Source organism: Stylophora pistillata, chromosome 1 (genome assembly GCF_964205215.1).
Source record: "Stylophora pistillata chromosome 1, jaStyPist1.2, whole genome shotgun sequence".
NCBI classification, from domain to species: Eukaryota; Metazoa; Cnidaria; class Anthozoa; order Scleractinia; family Pocilloporidae; genus Stylophora; species Stylophora pistillata.
The window spans coordinates 54,161,033-54,178,651 of NC_142519.1; the positions used below are offsets into that span (position 1 = coordinate 54,161,033).

At 37.6% G+C, this 17,619-nt stretch overlaps 2 protein-coding genes across 2 annotated transcripts; one reads left to right on the forward strand and one right to left on the reverse strand.

Moving 5' to 3' along the window:
• Positions 1-486: 486 nt before the first annotated feature.
• Positions 487-4,228, reverse strand: LOC111335377 (stabilizer of axonemal microtubules 1). Its single transcript, XM_022941266.2, has 2 exons — positions 4,047-4,228; positions 487-3,852 (listed from the first exon to the last, which is right to left on the reverse strand). Exons 1-2 carry the CDS (start codon positions 4,085-4,087, stop codon positions 2,499-2,501), a joined length of 1,395 nt encoding a protein of 464 aa, XP_022797001.2. The 5' UTR covers positions 4,088-4,228; the 3' UTR covers positions 487-2,498.
• A 1,428-nt stretch (positions 4,229-5,656) lies between these two features.
• LOC111335378 (DNA polymerase nu-like) lies at positions 5,657-17,058 on the forward strand. Its single transcript, XM_022941268.2, has 30 exons — positions 5,657-6,162; positions 6,326-6,476; positions 7,702-7,736; positions 7,927-8,097; positions 8,294-8,448; positions 8,773-8,811; positions 8,935-9,080; positions 9,325-9,431; positions 9,597-9,712; positions 9,861-9,944; positions 10,095-10,155; positions 10,299-10,363; positions 10,583-10,618; positions 10,894-10,941; positions 11,020-11,112; positions 11,290-11,346; positions 11,515-11,568; positions 11,715-11,734; positions 12,119-12,164; positions 12,489-12,552; positions 12,640-12,717; positions 12,911-13,025; positions 13,186-13,268; positions 13,625-13,696; positions 13,810-13,869; positions 14,297-14,407; positions 15,132-15,210; positions 15,481-15,548; positions 15,663-15,724; positions 16,721-17,058. Exons 1-30 carry the CDS (start codon positions 5,940-5,942, stop codon positions 16,784-16,786), a joined length of 2,565 nt encoding a protein of 854 aa, XP_022797003.2. The 5' UTR covers positions 5,657-5,939; the 3' UTR covers positions 16,787-17,058.
• Positions 17,059-17,619: the final 561 nt, after the last annotated feature.

A 17,619-nucleotide genomic window follows, 5' to 3' on the forward strand; every position in this document is an offset into this window, starting at 1 on the left:
TTTTTCTTTTTGGTCTTGGGATAATTTAAATTATTAAACACTGGATCATTGGATAATGCAATTCAAGACTTTTTATTGGCTTAGCCATTATGGTATATGAGCCAATATACCGTAATCTACAAATATGGTAAGTGTACGCATTAGTTTAAAATCAAAAGGGAGCTAAAAAATCCAGTTTCTTCTCACAAAATAATAATTTCTTGAGGGTGTTTTTAATAAAAACAATTATTCCACTCGCGCTTGTTGGATATGAGATGATTAACTATCATCTCGTATCCAACGCGTGCTCGTGGAATAATTGTTAAATGTACTTGCCACATTATGTTGTTCATCTGCTTCACAGTCACTTCTGGCCATGTTCTCAGAAAACCTTGTTAACCTTTAGAACAAGGAAGTGGCTTTGGTTGTGAGTTAAGGGTCCAAGTATTTTTTTTTTTTTCACAGTTCAAGACTGTCTTCCCAAAACAGCAAGAAGTTAAGACTGCATGAGGGCATTTTTAACTTTATTCAGATAAAAAATAAATTGGATTTGTACAATTGTCTTCTCCATTGAAGGAAAACAACTGTCTCCCATGCTCATACACGGTCTTTTACTAATAACAATTACACAAGTGTATAATGTTTCTCAAGATGAAAATTTTCCATTTCCTTGAACGACTGTCCTTGTTAAAACAATACCAATAATCTGTTATAGTATGCGGCTGTAGAAAGCCAGTTGTAGCTAGTGCTTGACTGAAGATACTGTGTGAGCCGTGGCTGGTTCCCCAGTGATGCAAGCGTGACCAGACATCTTATGTCAACTAATAACAAAATGAAAGTGCAACTATTTACACCATTCTATTACTGATTACATTTTTAGCAGTAAAATTGATAGTCAGTTAGACCTAAACAAAATAACTTGAGCCAGTGGTACAATATGATTCCCCTTGTTATTCCAAGAACAGCTTTAGTTAACAGAATCCTATTTCACACGACCATTTCAACTATTTTCTGTAAAATCCAAATTGCTTATCAGCTGTTTCCTTCAAGGACAGGTAGGAATAACTCATACCAATAAAGGAAATGGTCATGCCATATTACTTATTCAATACAACACATACCACTGAAGTCTTGTAAGACAAATAAAAGAAAATAATTAAAACAGCAAGGGGAATATTTATCTCGATCATTGGACTTAAAAAGAAAAATATTACTTCCTTATTTCCTATTGGTGGATGGGTCACCTGCATACATTATAAATCCAACTTTTCCAACTTCAAATGCCAAATATTTCCTGGATATAAATGCCAAATACTTTCCTGGACCATCCATATTTTCCCGCCATTTGAGGACAAAGCGTGTGGAACTTAATACATACAGATGACCAGCATAAAATTTTTCTTCTTTACATGAAATCTAAAAATTCTCAAGAACAGGCACTTCCACTGAATCAAGTTAACTATTATATTTGTAATGCTGTAAAAGAAAAAGATTTGAATAAGATTAAAACCCGATTTCTTAATGAGTCAGGTAATGGAACACAGTTCTTGGAAAAAATTATCCTAATGGCACTTTAAGTCTAGGAAAAAGGAACAAACTGCTCAATTTTTTTCTAATGAATATGTGGTCATTTCATGCCCATAAAAATGAAAATTTTATCAGTGAATGTCACTAAACCTCAGTAATACTGTAAAAAGAAACTTAAAACATTAAATTAAAAATCCACAATGTAACAAAAATGATAAGTGTGGGGAATATAACCACAACCTAGAAATCCTCAGTACAGATTATGACTAAGTTCCATTTAAAAGACTCTTACATAAAAGTTATCTACTAGCAGCAACACTACTACGTGGCTAATGTAATGAAAATATTTAAGTTCACAGATAGAAACTGGATGTGCTTTCGCTAAAATAATTTACCTGAAAGTAAATACCAACAATGCTTTGCATACAGTCAGAGCCTTTGTACTAACTGATACCACTAAATATTCAAATTGAATTTCTTAGAAATGAGAAAGCTTATTTAAATAACAACAATTATGAGGTGTCTGCTACCTGAACAGCTGAAAGCAAATACATAGATTCAGCTGGGTTTCATATAACCACTATGTTTCCCTTGGCAACAAATTCAACATACAGTGTAAACATAATTTTTTTGGAATATTTTTGGTGCTGGGATGAAATAGTAAAATTATTTTGGGCAAAATTAAATTATTTTTAAAATTTTATGTTTCCACTGCTTAGCTGCATTGAAAGCAGTTACATAATTTGAAAAAGAGAGATTCATTAAAATATTGCAAGTGCTCTGTGAAAGATATTCCATGTTTGTTCTTTTGTACGATACATCTAGTCACACCTGAAAAAATTATGTAACTCAAATAATTTGTACCAACAGCAAATCCTATAGAAGGTGACTTGTTGGCAAAAAAACAACAACAACTACAGCAACAGACAGAAATATGTAGAAGAATTTTGATGAGAAGAAAATTGAACTCAGCTTTTGCTGATGGTACAAATTCAAGCTGTTAAAGTCAGGGGTTGTATAGTTTCTGAAAGTGGCATATAGAAACTGTGACCCCGATTATCATGACTGTAATAGTACCCTCTCTGTGGGCCTGGCTGCCACTGCTGGATTCCCTGTGCAGGACAACTGTGGGGCCGTTCCCCAGTGAAGGTGTCATTGTAGGTTGTATTCATTGTCATCTCCCCACTTATTGGCTTGTGGGCTTCATGACGGGCAGGTTTAGCTGGAGGTATATACTGTCCTCTGTAGTGACTCCGCATAGTGGATTCACCGTGGAATTTCCCAGATGGTGGCCTGTATTCATCTGGTCGGCCACTCTTCTGAGTTTCTTGTAACTCCCATGCCTTAAATGCATCTTTATGCGTCGTACTGTCCTCAAAAGGCTTGCCAGATGCAAATGATGTGACTGGAGGTTTAGCACTTTCAGCTGGCGGTATATCCCACTTTGGGTAATCATGCTGAAAGGTGGTGTTGGTTAAAAACCTGGCTGTTGGTGGTCTGTAGGCTTCCTTTGGTCGTACTTCACGCTTAGGAATTGTCCATCGCCTGTAGGTCACACCGGTGGTGGTGTCCCCTTTGAATGGCTTATTTGACTTGATGACATCCTGAATTGGCTTGAAACTAGAAGCGGGCCTCCCACCTCTGTAGGCAAAATCATCCATGAATGTGGTATTTCCTCTGAAAGGTTGGCTGGTGGTGGGGCGTTTTTCAACAGGTTTCGCTGATTCAGCTGGGAGAACCTGTTTCCTGGTGTAATCAAGCCTAGTAGTTGTGTCGCTCTCCATAGGACCCTTATTCACGCGGATTTCTGTGTCTGGTGGCCGGATTTGCGGACGTCTTCCCAAAAAGTACCCCGGATAGTCGGTTTGAAAGACGGTTTTACCATCCATTTTGCCATCTCGAGCTGCCGGCGTGGCATCTGGTTTCATACTTTCCATCTTGCACAGCCTTAAATCCCAAGGCCTGTAGGTGTCTTGATGGACTGTACTGCTGTCAAACGGACTCTCATGAGCATGAAACGTTGCCAGTGGCTTAGCAGATGTAGCGGGAGGGACCACAGTTCCGGGATAGTCATGTTTGTAGCTGCTTTCACCAGCCATCTGCCCTTGCGGTTTTACGTACGGGGCCTTTCCGCGTTTAGTTGGCGGAGCATACGAATGAGGAACATAATCAGTCGAATAATTTGTTTTTTCGTCCATTGGCTGGGACGAGCTTTTTACAGTGTATTCTGGTTTGAACGGTAATCTACGGTCGAGAGGATGTCTTTTGTAGCGATCTTGATACTCTGTAAATCGACATGGATGAACTGGAGTCTTTGTTTCGGGTCTGTGGGCGCATCGATGCCTCCTAAATGTTGAAAAATAAAATACTTGTAAACTTTAAATCCTTTAATAATTCTACTGAACGCTTCGATTACAAACATATCCTCGTGTTCATAAAACCAAAAGTCATTGAAAACACGCCGCGATGATTGAAAGCAATGGGCGAAACAGATTCATCGATGATAAATAGGAAATGAAAATTAAAAATATTTCACTTACCCACAGGTACAGATCTGACAGATACAAAGTGTCTTGACCATTTTGAAAGTCTCTCCTATTTCATTCGCAAGTAATCACAGCAAATAGATCTGGTCAAACCACAAAACTCATCTCTCTTCGCTTCCATCCGACAAGTTGTTTACTGCCGTTGCCATTGCCATTGCCGCGTCTGTTGCCACGCGCGCAAGTGAACCTGGTTGATAACAATGGCCATTGTAATAACGAGCTATGATTGGCTAATTGGATTTTAATTAGTGACACATGCAAAATTGGAAAGTATCTTTCTTTTAATTCATGAAAATTCTATAATTTTTTGCAACGTGTCGTCTTTTAAAGTCCAATATCTTTAACACATGGCTTATGGATCGAATCCTTAAATACTCGCACTCGAAAGCGTTCTTTGTTATTTTGCAAGCCGGAAAGCCAATACATATAATGTCTGTAGATGTCATTTTGTGGAAATTTATTTACTAAGTAATGGCCAAACCGCCGGAGGCAAACGGTCAACCAAGCTTTGCCTAGCAATAATAATTGAGAGAAACTCCTAAATTTTTGGATTTTGATTATCTATGCTTAGCAATCAGAAACGTCTAGATTGTTCCGAATAAACGTTTTAGACTTGGGAAATGCCAAAACTTAACACAGTTCGGGTATGACAAAATGAAAAAAAAAAAAACGGATTAACTCCTGATGAAGTTAATCCCATGACTGTCAGTCTGTTGACCAAGTTTTTCGTCTCTGTATTTTCTCACTCCACAAATTTTCATTCTCGTTTCTTTTTAGATGAATTTCCCCACACTAATCGATAGGCACACAAGGCGACAAAAACAAATTTAGAGTTGAACACCAAACAAGGGATTGAACGTGAAATTCTCGACGTTGCCATCACAAATTTTAAAATGAAGTAATGTTGCGGAGGGCCGGAAGAGTTCTCGGCGCCATGTAGAAGCGGCCTGTACCGAATGCGGTTTGTTCAGCCAGTATATTCAAACAACCAGCGTGCAGCCGGTACATTCGCAAAATGTTTACACTCATTTTAACGAGTATTTGCTTTGGAAACACACAAGGAAACAACCTTTCCAATTAATTTAAAGGCAAGAAAGCAGACCTTCGGAGAAAAAAATCGAGAACAATTACATCTAAATCGACAAATTTTCTTCCTTGAGCTTATTGTAAATCAAACGTTCATCTAAATTAAAGAACGAAAGTTGACCTTTAAGAAAAGATTGAATTGAATTTGTTGAGGAAACAGAAGGAAGCGGAGTAAAGAATCTGGAAGGCCAAGGCGATGCTAGCTGCTTGCCCCAGCCATACGATCTTGCGAGAAAGCGCAAGATATTGTCATGCATGCTGCTTCTATTGTTTAAAAGATGAGACAGAACAGTCGAGACCTATATTCTTTACAATAGCTTTTCCGGCCTTTTCAATAAGTAATAAAAAATCGCTCGGGGTGTTTGTTTGATGACGGCAGTCGCTCAAGGAGACTGTCAATCGCCCCTGCCATCCCCCCTCCCCAAGAGAAAATATTGATCACAAGTTGTTTGCAATTTTGGCGGGAAAAGTTGCCCACCCGCGGCAAAACTTGTAAGCTCTTGATTATTTTTAGTCAACCTTTCGTTACATCGTAACAAAAAATTAAATTCATTTTAGCGTATTCTCGTAGGAGATAGCGATACCAAAGAGCCTTAATGGTTTTTGAAAATATCTTTTTGCAGGTTGTGGTCGTTGGAGACGAGAATTATTTCATTCCGCGAGACGAAGCCTTCACAAATTCCTTTCAAAATATTTAGTCAAAGGTTCGCTAATTTTCAAGAGATGAGCGGACCAGTTTAAAGGCTACTGGGGAGGCATTTCCCCTCCACGAACAGACCCTTGTTAGATCAAGGGGTACAAATGCACTCTACCGAAGAAAACCAGTCAGCATTACAAGAATCAAAATGCCTATCAAGGCGGCAACATGCTGGACCCATAGCCTGGGAAGAAGTCCTAGAATATCCTCGAGAATGCAAAAATCCAATTCTGCTATCCGAATCAGGACAAAGAGTTGTTCGAGTAATAAGACAACTTTGTGGGGTGAGACAAGGAATTAATAATAATCCTTGTACGCCAAAACTAGGTAAACTATCCATAATTTAGTTCTTCTCAGTATCCAATGTAGCACAATGTCGTGTAGGTCAAACTACAACCGCATGTCTGTTTTTGTGTTTTCTTGCAAAATGAAGTGTTTGGATGCCTTGCGTTTTGTATCACTAAATTATCTCTCTTGACCTTTGTTTTAGCTTCCAAATATTATAATATAAAATCACAAGAGTTACCTTCTGTTGAACCCAAAGAGGACTATTCAACAAGTCAGAACGACTTACAAAAGTTCAGTTTTTCCCCATCTTGTGGTATACAACAAAGATTACAAGCAAATGCGGGACTGCAAAGGTATCATCGAATCTATAAATAATTCAGTTTTTTTGTGGCTTTTCCAGTTGTTCTCATTGTTATTGATGTAAACTATGTGGTTGTGGTTGTTATTATTAGTAGTAGTGCTTTTGTTGTTATCATTGTTGGTCGGAAGAAACACCAAATAGTAAACTAAACTAATTTCCAGATCTTTCGGAACGACTCATAACCTAATCTCGAGATCCTTTGGAAAGGTTCAAAACATAAACTTATCTCGACATCCTTCGGAATGATTCTCGAAAACACTCTGCTACTGAACTATATTTTGAGACAGCTCTCAACTGATATAGTTTCAAGAAAAAAATAACTGAATCCTTACTTAAAATCCTTCTAAACCAGGATTCTTATCCTGATATTGATACATTAATAAACGAAATGACAAGAAACTAGATTTCGTTAAAATAAAGAGTATTTTGTAATTGACGTCTGTACCTCCATGATAATTATTTTTTTTATCATTAGAATAATATTATATTAATATGTAATTGACACGTTTTTCATACTACCTGCCTCGATTAGCTTCGCTATATTGCAGGTGTAGTCCTCATTTATAAGTTAAATTGTGATTATAAATAAAGATGTTGTTGTGTATATAACTAGACAATAACTACTAAGTGCGGACAATGTTAGTCGACAAAGGGTGAAAGTTAGGGCAAGTTTCTCGAACGTCCCTGTGACTAACGGGCCCGAGGCCATGTTTTGAAGTCAGTTTGAAAGGATAGAAAAGCAGGTTCTGTTACCCAAGCCGGTTCATTTTGTTTCCTTAGTCGATAGCTTTATTGTACAATTTTAAAGCTACCGGGACTTTCGAGAAACGGGCCCCAGGTCGCACACGCCATGCGACAACGACAAAAACTATTACGTTAATTTTTTTCGTTCAGTTACAAGTTCTTGAACACCGTCCGCACAGTTTTTGTGATCAAAGTCTTTTCAACAGTTGTTATTGTCGTTTATGACTGCTGATGTTGTTTTGTCAAGTTTGCTCCTTAATTGGGTGTTGGAAATATTATTGAGCAGTTAGGCCTTCAAATCCTACTTCACCTAGATCGTGCTTTTAGATAAACAAACAAACGTATATAAAGGCGTCGCTATTAAAACTTAAACTAATGTTAGGAGTGTGGTAAAGATGATTTCCAATATGGATTAAACATTTTTCGCTGATGAAACACTCGTGTTAATTTACTCAACCTGAAAACGCTTGCAGGGAACAAGAATTGCCTTCCTTTGCCGGAAAAACAGGTACTGCATGGCCTGGTGAGACAAACTAATTTAATCAGTTACAAAAAGGAAACAATTTTTTTTTTTTAATTTCTCGTTAGGAAAAAACTATACCGTCTCCTGCTTTCTCTTAATGTTTTCAGCTGTTTCTGTAAGGCCAATAGCTAATCTGAGATACATAAGTACAAATACAGTATACATTTTTTTCCAGTTAAAGGTTGTTCTTCTCCAAAGGAAAAAAGTGGCGATTCTGAGAGTCGAAACGTTAAGCATTCAAATAAAAGGAAGGGACAACAGAGTCCTATTACAAACTACTTCAAAGAGAGGAAAACCTTTCAAGCAAAGGAGGCCGTGAATGCTGAACCAGTCAATGCAAACAGAGGTAACTAACTCAGGAAACGAATTGAAAAAGTAAAAAAGAATGAAAAACTAGACTAGAATTTATAACTCCTCAGTAACCTGAGAGATTAGATTTTTCCGAACGTTTTTGAGCTCAGATCACATTGAGTCAAATTTTATATCTTTAATATCAAGAGTATTAACTCGAAAACTGTGTGGCATAACATTTTTCCTTGTAGAAACCTCACAGGAAAATCAAACTAGTATTGTTAAAGTCTTAACAATGAATCCAACACAAAGAGAGGAATTCAAACAAAGCCTTGAATCAGCAGAAGAAGTTGCTTGCACCCTAATTTATGAGAACGGGTCGTCATTACTAAGACCAACGAAACAAGTGGGTAATTGATCTTTGTGTAGCTGGATTACGTTCTGCACCAAACGAGCCTTGAACTGTTGAATGAACACCTGATTATGAAGTTCTGCTGGGTTCTTAAATGCTGGCTAAAAAAATTTCTAGGAGTAACTGTTGCTATTTTGACTTTTTGGATAACTTTCATGCTCTAGAATTGTGCTTAAGATAGCCTAAATAAGCTTCAAAGTTTCTGCTCACACCTTAAGGCTAAAGTTTAAAAGCGATACCTCACTTGTCTGTATCATTAATTGCAAGGAAACGTAAAAGTTGACTGACATAACTGTTCCACTCCGATCCATTCTGTAGAAAACATTGAAACAAGCGGATGACGTCTGTGGAGAAAAGGTAAAACGAAGAAAAGGATTTAATTTCACGGTAAAGTCAAACGTTTTTCCTACCACGTAAAGCTACTTGAAACCGAGGGCACTGATACATCTCATTGTTTATCTCTGTTAATGAAACTTGAAGGTTGCTGGGATGGTTGTCGCATTACCAAGGTCTGAGAAAGCCACCTCAGGTGCCGTTGATCACTCTGAACAGCGCCGTAAAAGTCAACTGATTATAGTGGAGATTCCTCTAGACACGCAGGATGGCGATATGAAAAAATGGTGCAGGTGAAAAGAAGTGCTTCAATTTAATCAAATTATATTTCATTTTCTAGGTGTTCAGATCACCAAAGAAAATACAAATCTTTCCGCCATGGATATTTCAAGTCCCTTGAAAAACTTTAGCTTTAATAAAAACGTCCTTCGACCTACATGACAATGCCACTATATATGCTAGTTAGGAAAGCTACGTTACACTTACGAAAGGGAAACAAGATTTTTTAAGAGGACCCTCATGTGTTCTTTGTCATAGGGCGGTGCTACACGATTTAATGACGTCATCGAAAAGAAAAATGTGCTACGGTGCGCAAATTATTGTACGCTATTTGATAGAGACTGCATATGCTGACATCAGAACAGGTAAGTTTACATTAGAAACTTTAAAGTCTCATTTAAATTGTACCATCAACTCGTCTTGGCAGCTCGGTTAAGTGTTTTTAAACCAAGCAAAACGATCCAGATAAGAGATGCATTACCAGTACTGAATGTAGAAATTCATGAATTATTTTCCTTTTGTTTTCTCAGTGTGCCTCAAGTGGCGTCTTCTTGACCCAAAAATAGCAGCTTGGCTTCTTAATCCTGACCATCCTCCCCAGACTTTTGCTGAGGTTCTAACCTCTGCACAGCTGAGCCTACCCGAGGTACAAGGCTGCATCGCATATATTCCTTGTCTAGAATTCTTAAATTGTTACTTCTTTCTTTCGGTCCATAATGTTTTTTTCATAACTTGAAAACAAAGAGTTTTATGTAAACGGCCAGCTAATGAGGGCTTTGCTTTTTCATGTGTAGGGTGGAAAGGAAGATGATTGTATGGTTTGTCGCGATATTGCGATGCTTGGACCTGTTATGGTGAAACAATATAGCATGCTTAAGGTAACAGAATCAACCAGAGAGAAGAGAGGAAATATCACGATAATAGTTGACAACAGGTGATGAGTTCTTGTTTTGCAAACCTATAGACATTATTAAGAGAGTAGGCCATCAGTGAAGCACCCTGTTTGTTGTTTAATTTTGTCCTCTCAGGCACTATCACTTTGGGATTTGTTCATCAATTTGGAGACGCCCGTTTGTTCGATGTTAGCAGGTACTGCCAATAATTATTTGCTTCGTTACTTTCGCTATCTGACTGTAGATCTGATCTATTCCCTACATCTCATAAACATCATATTTTCTACCTCCATTCCAGTCCCTTCAAATTGTAAAACTTGATTTGTCCTTTTTATTCAGTAATGGAGACCCAAGGAATCAACATTAATACTCAAGTTTTGATCGAGGCGAGCAATATTCTCAAGGTAAATTAGTTCCAACACAAATGCGCTCGAGTATAATAAACGTCTAAACGAGTCTGTCTTTGTTTGTCTGTCATTTTGACGCTCAGTTGAAAATCACTAGCTTGCTTTCACATTCTTTTTAAATGAGTATACTTTACATGGGTCAAATCTCAATGTAGACTTTCAGGACTTAAATTTTATTTACGTCAACTTTATTGACTTGTACCATTATCATTACAGATGAAAATTCAAAAGGTGGAAGTAGAAGCTCATAAGGTATGAACAAGAATCCCGAAGCAGTAAACTGAAAGCCTCTTGTATCAGCTCTAAGGCAACCGACGCAGCTTAGTGTTCTGAGGCCAAAAGTCCTGCTCATAGATACCCACTTCTTCCCTTGGAATTTCTTCAAAAATCCCTTCCCTATTTTGAGCGGTGATTTTGAGTGTTCGACAGTTAGTGCTAGAAAACAGAAATACAGCCTTGAATAAACATTAGAAAAAACGGGCACCATCAACAAAAACAACAACTGTTATTATTTGTTCTCTTGGCAGGCTGTAGGACATCCTTTTCTGATCAACAGTCCTCAACAGCTAAGGGAGGTATGGAACACTAAAATTGTAAATTTACTCCATTATCACATGCTTATTATAAATCTTATCATGATGGTCATGTTGAAGGTGTTGTTTGAGGAGTTGTACCTGGATCAAAAGTGCAATAAGAAGCTTGCACGAACCTCCATCAAAAATTACAAGTCTACATCAGAAGCTGTGGTTAGTAGTTGACTATTCATCGAGTACGTACAATTAGACAGCTGTGCGTTTGTTAATTAGTTTATAACTGTTCGTAGTGCTTCGTGTACCCCAAATCTGACAGCGATGGTTACCTTACCACATAGCGGATAAGCGAAGTGAACCTAACAAATTTAATCATTTTTTGTATCTTTTCAGTTACTTCACCTGCAGGAGTTCCACCCTTTACCAAAACTTGTGCTGCAATACCGTCACGTATGTTTCACTATATTTTACAGCGTTAGAATTTTCCATAAAACGCAAGCCATGTGCAACTAAGTTAAACATACTTACTAATTACATTTTAAATCGATGTGAAAAGAGTGGTGATGAAACCGCAACTACCTGTGTTCCACTAAATCAATTCTCTCTCTGCGTCTACAGCTCGCTAAATTGAAGTCGACGTACTTCGAAGGAATTCTTTCCCATATCAATGAGGTAAATATTGCAAGCATACAAAGCGTGGTATTTTGAACAGTACACGTTATCTCCATTTTATCTCTTATTGCAATAATCTTGATTAATTCATAAGTGTCTCAGTGGTTTGTTGTTGTGTTTCCTTATCTCTTCTCTTCGTTTTGTAGGGAGTGCTGTCGACAAACTGGTAAGTTTGTCTCATTCGTGTTTCTGTTGTTTGTTGATAGTGTTGTAGTTCATTTGCTATGGCTTTGCTGAAGTGTACCGACCACTTATTTAAAATCGCTTGCCTTATTGTCCTTCTTTCCTTTCCTTTGCCAGTTATGGCTGCTGTAGTTGATACTCCCTCAGTTTCTGGTTCTATCACTTGTACCTACAGAGAGAATCAACCTGTTACAGAGATTAAGTACCTAGCTCGTATGCTTGCAAACAATCACATAATTATCATGTACACAAATGTAATCGTAGAATCAATATCTGAAGATTGAAGTCTAAGTTTTTAATAGAATCCCTTACATGTTCAGATGTTGTAAATAGGATAGTACAATCAGAGTCTTGCAATTAAATTCAGGGACCAGACGGCGGCGGCCACTGGACGACTGACCTCAGCCAATCCAGTAAGTGCGTTTTGAATCACCTGGTGAACTAAACGTTGGTAAACAGTTGACAGAGAAATCAGTACATGCATGACAGTTTGCTAAACCATTAACAGTTCTAGTATCTAGAACACCAGCTAATACCAAATGCGCAACTCATACTCTAACTTTTAAATTAAAGTTATCAGTAATTTGAAATAAAAACAAAATCAAATCAAATGTTATAGACTGACGACCTTTTTTAAACAGCGTATTACCCACTTGACTTACCACTCAGCCAGAAACTGACAGATCACTACATTTTAAGAGCGTGATCTATGTTGCTTGCTTATTTTTCCCGTTCAGAATCTTCAGTCTATCCCAAAACAAGCAATAGAAATTTCTGGAATAAAGAAACAGCTCATCGTTGGTAAGCACCGAAAATCTATTTGGTGATGTAAATTTGAAGTTTGCGTCGTCTCCGGAAAAATTCTAACTCACAATTCGGTAACTCTAGGTAAACCAGAGGAGGTAGTGACAATCTATGCGCGGGATGCTTACAGGAGCAGAGAAGGCTGGCTTTTACTTGCAGCAGGTACGCCTAAAGTCTGAGGAATTTATTTAATTTATCTCCTTAAGACGAGAGGTGGGTAATTATTTAAAACTCTTCTTGGTTGTTAAATCATCCTACTGAGTGGAAATGTTAGTCAGTATAGTGTATCAGTAGTTAGAGAACTTAATAAACACAAATACTAGATGATTTAATCACTGTTTTTTATTTTTTATAGATTTTCAATCAATTGAACTACGCCTGTTGTCTCACCTGTCAGAAGATCCTTCACTGGTTCAAATATTCAATGACAAGCAGTGTACTGACGTATTTACAACGCTTGCCTCACAATGGTAATAAAATGGTTTTACTGCCAAAGAAATATTATTTCATAACATTACGTATACATCAGTTAAGGTCTCAGTGAGCATTCTGGGATTAGCAATGGACAACAATCTCTGAAAAGTAAAAAGTTAAAATCACTCTTCATTGCAAACCTTCTTCTGTTCGTAGGTTGGGGAAAAGTTGTAAAGAAATCCAAATCCACGAGAGAGAAAGAACTAAGCGAATTGTTTACTCAGTAATCTACGGTGTTGGTGAGAAAAGTTTGTATTATAATGATGTCTGCCCTTAATATCTACCACACAGGTGAATAGTGCTTTTCGCACGCGCTGATTGGCTGGTTCGAAAGTGACTAGCATTATAACTATTCACCTTCGAGCAGCTGAAGAGACAAAGTCGCGCTTCAGAAATTTCGATTCCGACTATTTTTTAGTACATTGATTGAAATAAGCTAGTTTTTTTGGTTTCTGTGTGTATATACTAAAACAATTATTCATCTCCGCCTCGTTGAATTATTGATAACTATAAAATATATTCAACTGATTTTGTGTAAAGGAAATTGAACGGCTAACAACGGTGAAGCTTGAATGTGTTTTTCACCGTTTTACAGGAAGTGACAAACTTGGACAAACTCTCAAAGTGAGCGCAGAGAAGGCAAAGGGATTTATGGACAGCTTTCTAGGTCTATTGAAATCTTATTTTAGAGACAACTTTCTTTCATTTGTGAATTTAGCGTATTAGGTGCTTGTCGCTCATAGCCTAGAAATCATTTTTGTCCATGTTGTCTTACGTCAGGGCGATTCCCTCGAATAAAAGAATTTACCAGAAGTAGTATTGAAAGTTGTCAGAGAAACGGTTGGTATAGAAATGGCATGTTACATGTTGTTAAAGTTTATTGCATTTGTTCGTTCGATCATTCTTTCATTCATTCTACAGCCTCAAATCATAATACTACTAGCTATATTTAAATGGCATTTCAATGTGCAAGCTTTCCTGAGATCGCATGACAGGTACAGTCAAAGTGGCTGTTTATCTTACACCTGGACTGGTCGAAATTCCGTCTTTTGCTGTTTGTACGCTTCAAGCAGAATCCAAGTACCCAATCATGAAACTGCTAAGGATCTTCTCATATTCTGTTTTGGACAGGATCAAAATATTCGGATACATGATTACAACGTTTGACAATAGAAAACAGCATTACATTTATCATTACTTGCATGTATATATCTTTCTATCTATAGAGACGGCCTTCATGATTAGCAGCGATTCTTTCTTTGGACAGGTTATGCGTCCACGATTCTTAGCAGAAGACGGTGGTTGCCACATATTAAGTCCTTTGACTTTATTCAACGGTCGCAGGCTGAGCGACAGGCTGTTAACTTCATCGTTCAAGGTTTGTTCGTTTTGTCAGGTAATCACGAGAATTCGTATTTTAAGACGAGTCTCGGGCCACTATTAAATAACCTTCCCCCCATAAGTCCCTTGGGCATTACAAAATTAGAATCACTTTAAAAACCACCAGCTGACACCAAGAGAAAATAGCGGTCCCCCTTTTTATGTTCTCTTGCTATCGTTTGTCATTCTTTTATTTTTTATTTTTTTTATTTATAAACTTCGCTAAAAACAATTTGGCAGGAGATATCTCACATAACTAATGTTCCAGTAACGAGACTCCTAAACAATCAAACAAAAAAAAACAAAACAAAACAAAAAGAAAAGAAATTACAATCGAGTAGTAGGAATTATATGATTAGAAACAGGTAATTAACAACAGTGTTTGGCTAGTAATGCAGTTAGTGGTCTGCTCATATGACATTTTATGCAGACACTTTTGAAAGTTTGTGGAACTGCGGGATCATACATAGTTAAAGTTAGATCTAAGTAATATTTCTTCAAATTAGTTTTAAAAACATTAATAGATTGGGTATTGACCCCCAAGTATTCTGGAAGCCTTGAGGCTCTAGAATAGAAACTACACTGGAACGTAACAGTCTTAGTTTTAGGTATATCTAACAAATTCTTTGATGAAGCAGTACGTCTAGTTACTCTCATTCCTCTTATCTCTTGCTGTCGCTTGCCATAGGTTAATTTTACAAAACATCTTTTGTACATTTAAGGTTCAGCCGCGGACATTTGTAAAGCAGCCATGATACAAGTCGTGAAAGCTGTCTGTAAGGACCCTTCTGTGCACGCAAGGTATATGTAATGTTGCATGCAGGTGTGCTTCACTAAATTGATTTCTGTGGCAGCTTAACTCAGTTTTGCTTAAAAGTTTTTTTGTGTGCGTGAAAAATTCTACTTCCACTTACTTTCATTTACTTTTTGCTAGTTTTGTGCGGTGTCATCTGTTTCACTTAGTCGCAGCCAGTTTTTTCGTTTGTCCGTGCTCCTGCTTTGGTATCCCCTGCTTTGTTCATAAATGTAACATTAATATCTCACAAGTTTGGCTCGTGTTCGTCTTGGTAGATTACTCCTACAAATACACGATGAGCTCCTTGTAGAGGTTCCGGAAGATGAAATCAACAAAGTGGCAGGTAAGACTTAGAAATTGACAAATCTTTTTTAGTGCGACGGGTAATAGGACTTTATAATGAGCAACGATCTCTTATTAGTAACAATCTAGAATGATTTTTGAAATCTTCTTACAGCATGCATCAAATCGATAATGGAGTCTACAGAGGAACTGCTTGGTAGCAAAGTAAAGCTGAAGGTAATGGTTGGCTAAGACAACGAAACTAATTTGAAAAAGAATACACTTTTCTAGATCTTGGGTAAGGCACTAAAACTGCTAGACTCTTGCTACGTATGTTAAATGCGTGATGCGTTGCCGCAATCTTTATCATTCCGCCTTAAATTGACAGAAAATTCAGCTCACCCAAAACTTTTATTTTTAAGTTGAAAAGCATTTAAGGTGGCTGAAAACAGTTTTTGATACCTGTTTCTTTCAACATTTTCTCTAAAATCCTTGATCTCTCGGTCGCCAAAACTGGCAGCAAGTAAGTTAACAACACAAATTTTGTTTTTTGATGGTTAAGCTGACATATGTGCCGTTGCCATGGCGACATGAATAAATATAAACAGGCAATTAAAAAGGGTTTAATTAACATGTAGAAAATCTAGTCATTAGATTTTCTTTATAATTTGCATGCAACGAGCTTGTAACGATACTTACAAGATAACACCATTTTGCTAAAAATTTAACGGAGAGATCTTTAATTATCCCTTGTTGAAGGTTCACTCGATTATCTAGAATTTCCTTTGTTTAAAATCAATTTTTTTCGATACTTCGGTTACTTATTTCCTAAAGTATTTTCGTGCCGAGTTTCGTGAAATTCTGATGAGTGGTTCTCAAGAAATAGGCATATTTCCGAGAAAGCAATTATCCATTCAATCGCAATTTTTTGACTTACTACTAACTGGGTTCTTTCGGTAACGACGAAAACGCTGAGAAGTTGCTGGGTTCTTTGCACCGTTAACTTTTCTAACATATCTTTGTAATAAAAGATTAAAGCCTTCAATACACAGCGCCAATTATAGAGAAAAATAGCACAGTTAGTGCGGGTACGTGTTGAATAAATAATATGACCGCCCTATTGACGGCATGTTTGTTTTATGCAATCCTTTTGCGCGCGCTGAATTGCATCAGCCAAAGCGCGCGCGAAAACTGTTCGGCCACCTTAATAACGTATGCCATATATTTTCATAGGTACCCCTACCCGTGACTCTCAGTATTGGAAAGACGTGGGGACACATGGAAACCTTCTCTATCTGAGTTCCTTCAGACGATAACCTATCACGCCTATGAAAATAAATCAAATGGATGGCGTTTTACTCATCTTGACTCCATAACCTACTGGAAGTTACAATGCACTGTTTACTTCTTATCGCGCTGCTTTATATTTTTTGTGCAAATTTTCGTTGTCAATAATCCGATGTTAGGCTGATGTTCGGGATTTTATCCCATCGAGAAAAGAGCGGACTATTGGACTAATACACTGATTTCTTCTCATTAGGCAACAAAGCTAATAAAAAATCTTGTGCATACATCTATCGTTTTCTTTCTCTCACAAATACCAGAAAGGAGGCCGTCGTCGGGGATGAGGTGTGGCGGGAGATTTCCCTTCGGAGAGAAGGAGGGAGAAGTAAAAATTACCCTTGAAGTGTTCCATTCTCCATTTTCTATTTTATCACATATTGTCCACTTCTTAAGAGTCTATTTTAATTAATGTAAATCTACTAAAAAATTATAACGCTTATTGCAGCAAGAGTTACGTTGGCGAAACGCAGAGAAAATTCATAACAAGAAAAGGCGAGCACCAAAAGGCTGTCGCGTGGCGACAAGGCGAAAGATCTGCACTTGCTGACCACGTGATAAAAACAAATCACGAAATCGCATGGGATGAGGCCACAATTCTCAGGACTAACAAAAACTAACACCAAAGAAAGATTCTCGAGGCCTGGGAGATTAACTGCGCCAAAGACCCACTCAACCGAGACGACGGGGCGTTACTCCCCAAGGAGTATTTACACTTGACTCTCGCTAACAAGAAACAGTGCCACGTATCTTGACTTATAATCAGCGTCTTGTTTATATCTGCGCTTTTG

What these genes read in the sequence shown, in the direction of transcription:
- LOC111335377 (XM_022941266.2), bottom strand. Translation starts at nt 4,087, where the DNA reads ATGGTCAAGACACTTTGTATCTGTCAGATCTGTACCTGTGG. An exon ending in TGTCAGATCTGTACCTGTGG is followed by an intron (nt 3,853 to 4,046) that starts GTAAGTGAAATA and finishes TTCAACATTTAG; the next exon opens with GAGGCATCGATGCGCCCACA.
- LOC111335378 (XM_022941268.2), top strand. Translation starts at nt 5,940, where the DNA reads ATGCACTCTACCGAAGAAAACCAGTCAGCATTACAAGAATCAAAATGC. An exon ending in TACTAAGACCAACGAAACAA is followed by an intron (nt 8,449 to 8,772) that starts GTGGGTAATTGA and finishes TCCATTCTGTAG; the next exon opens with AAAACATTGAAACAAGCGGA. An exon ending in TTCTTTCCCATATCAATGAG is followed by an intron (nt 11,569 to 11,714) that starts GTAAATATTGCA and finishes TTCGTTTTGTAG; the next exon opens with GGAGTGCTGTCGACAAACTG.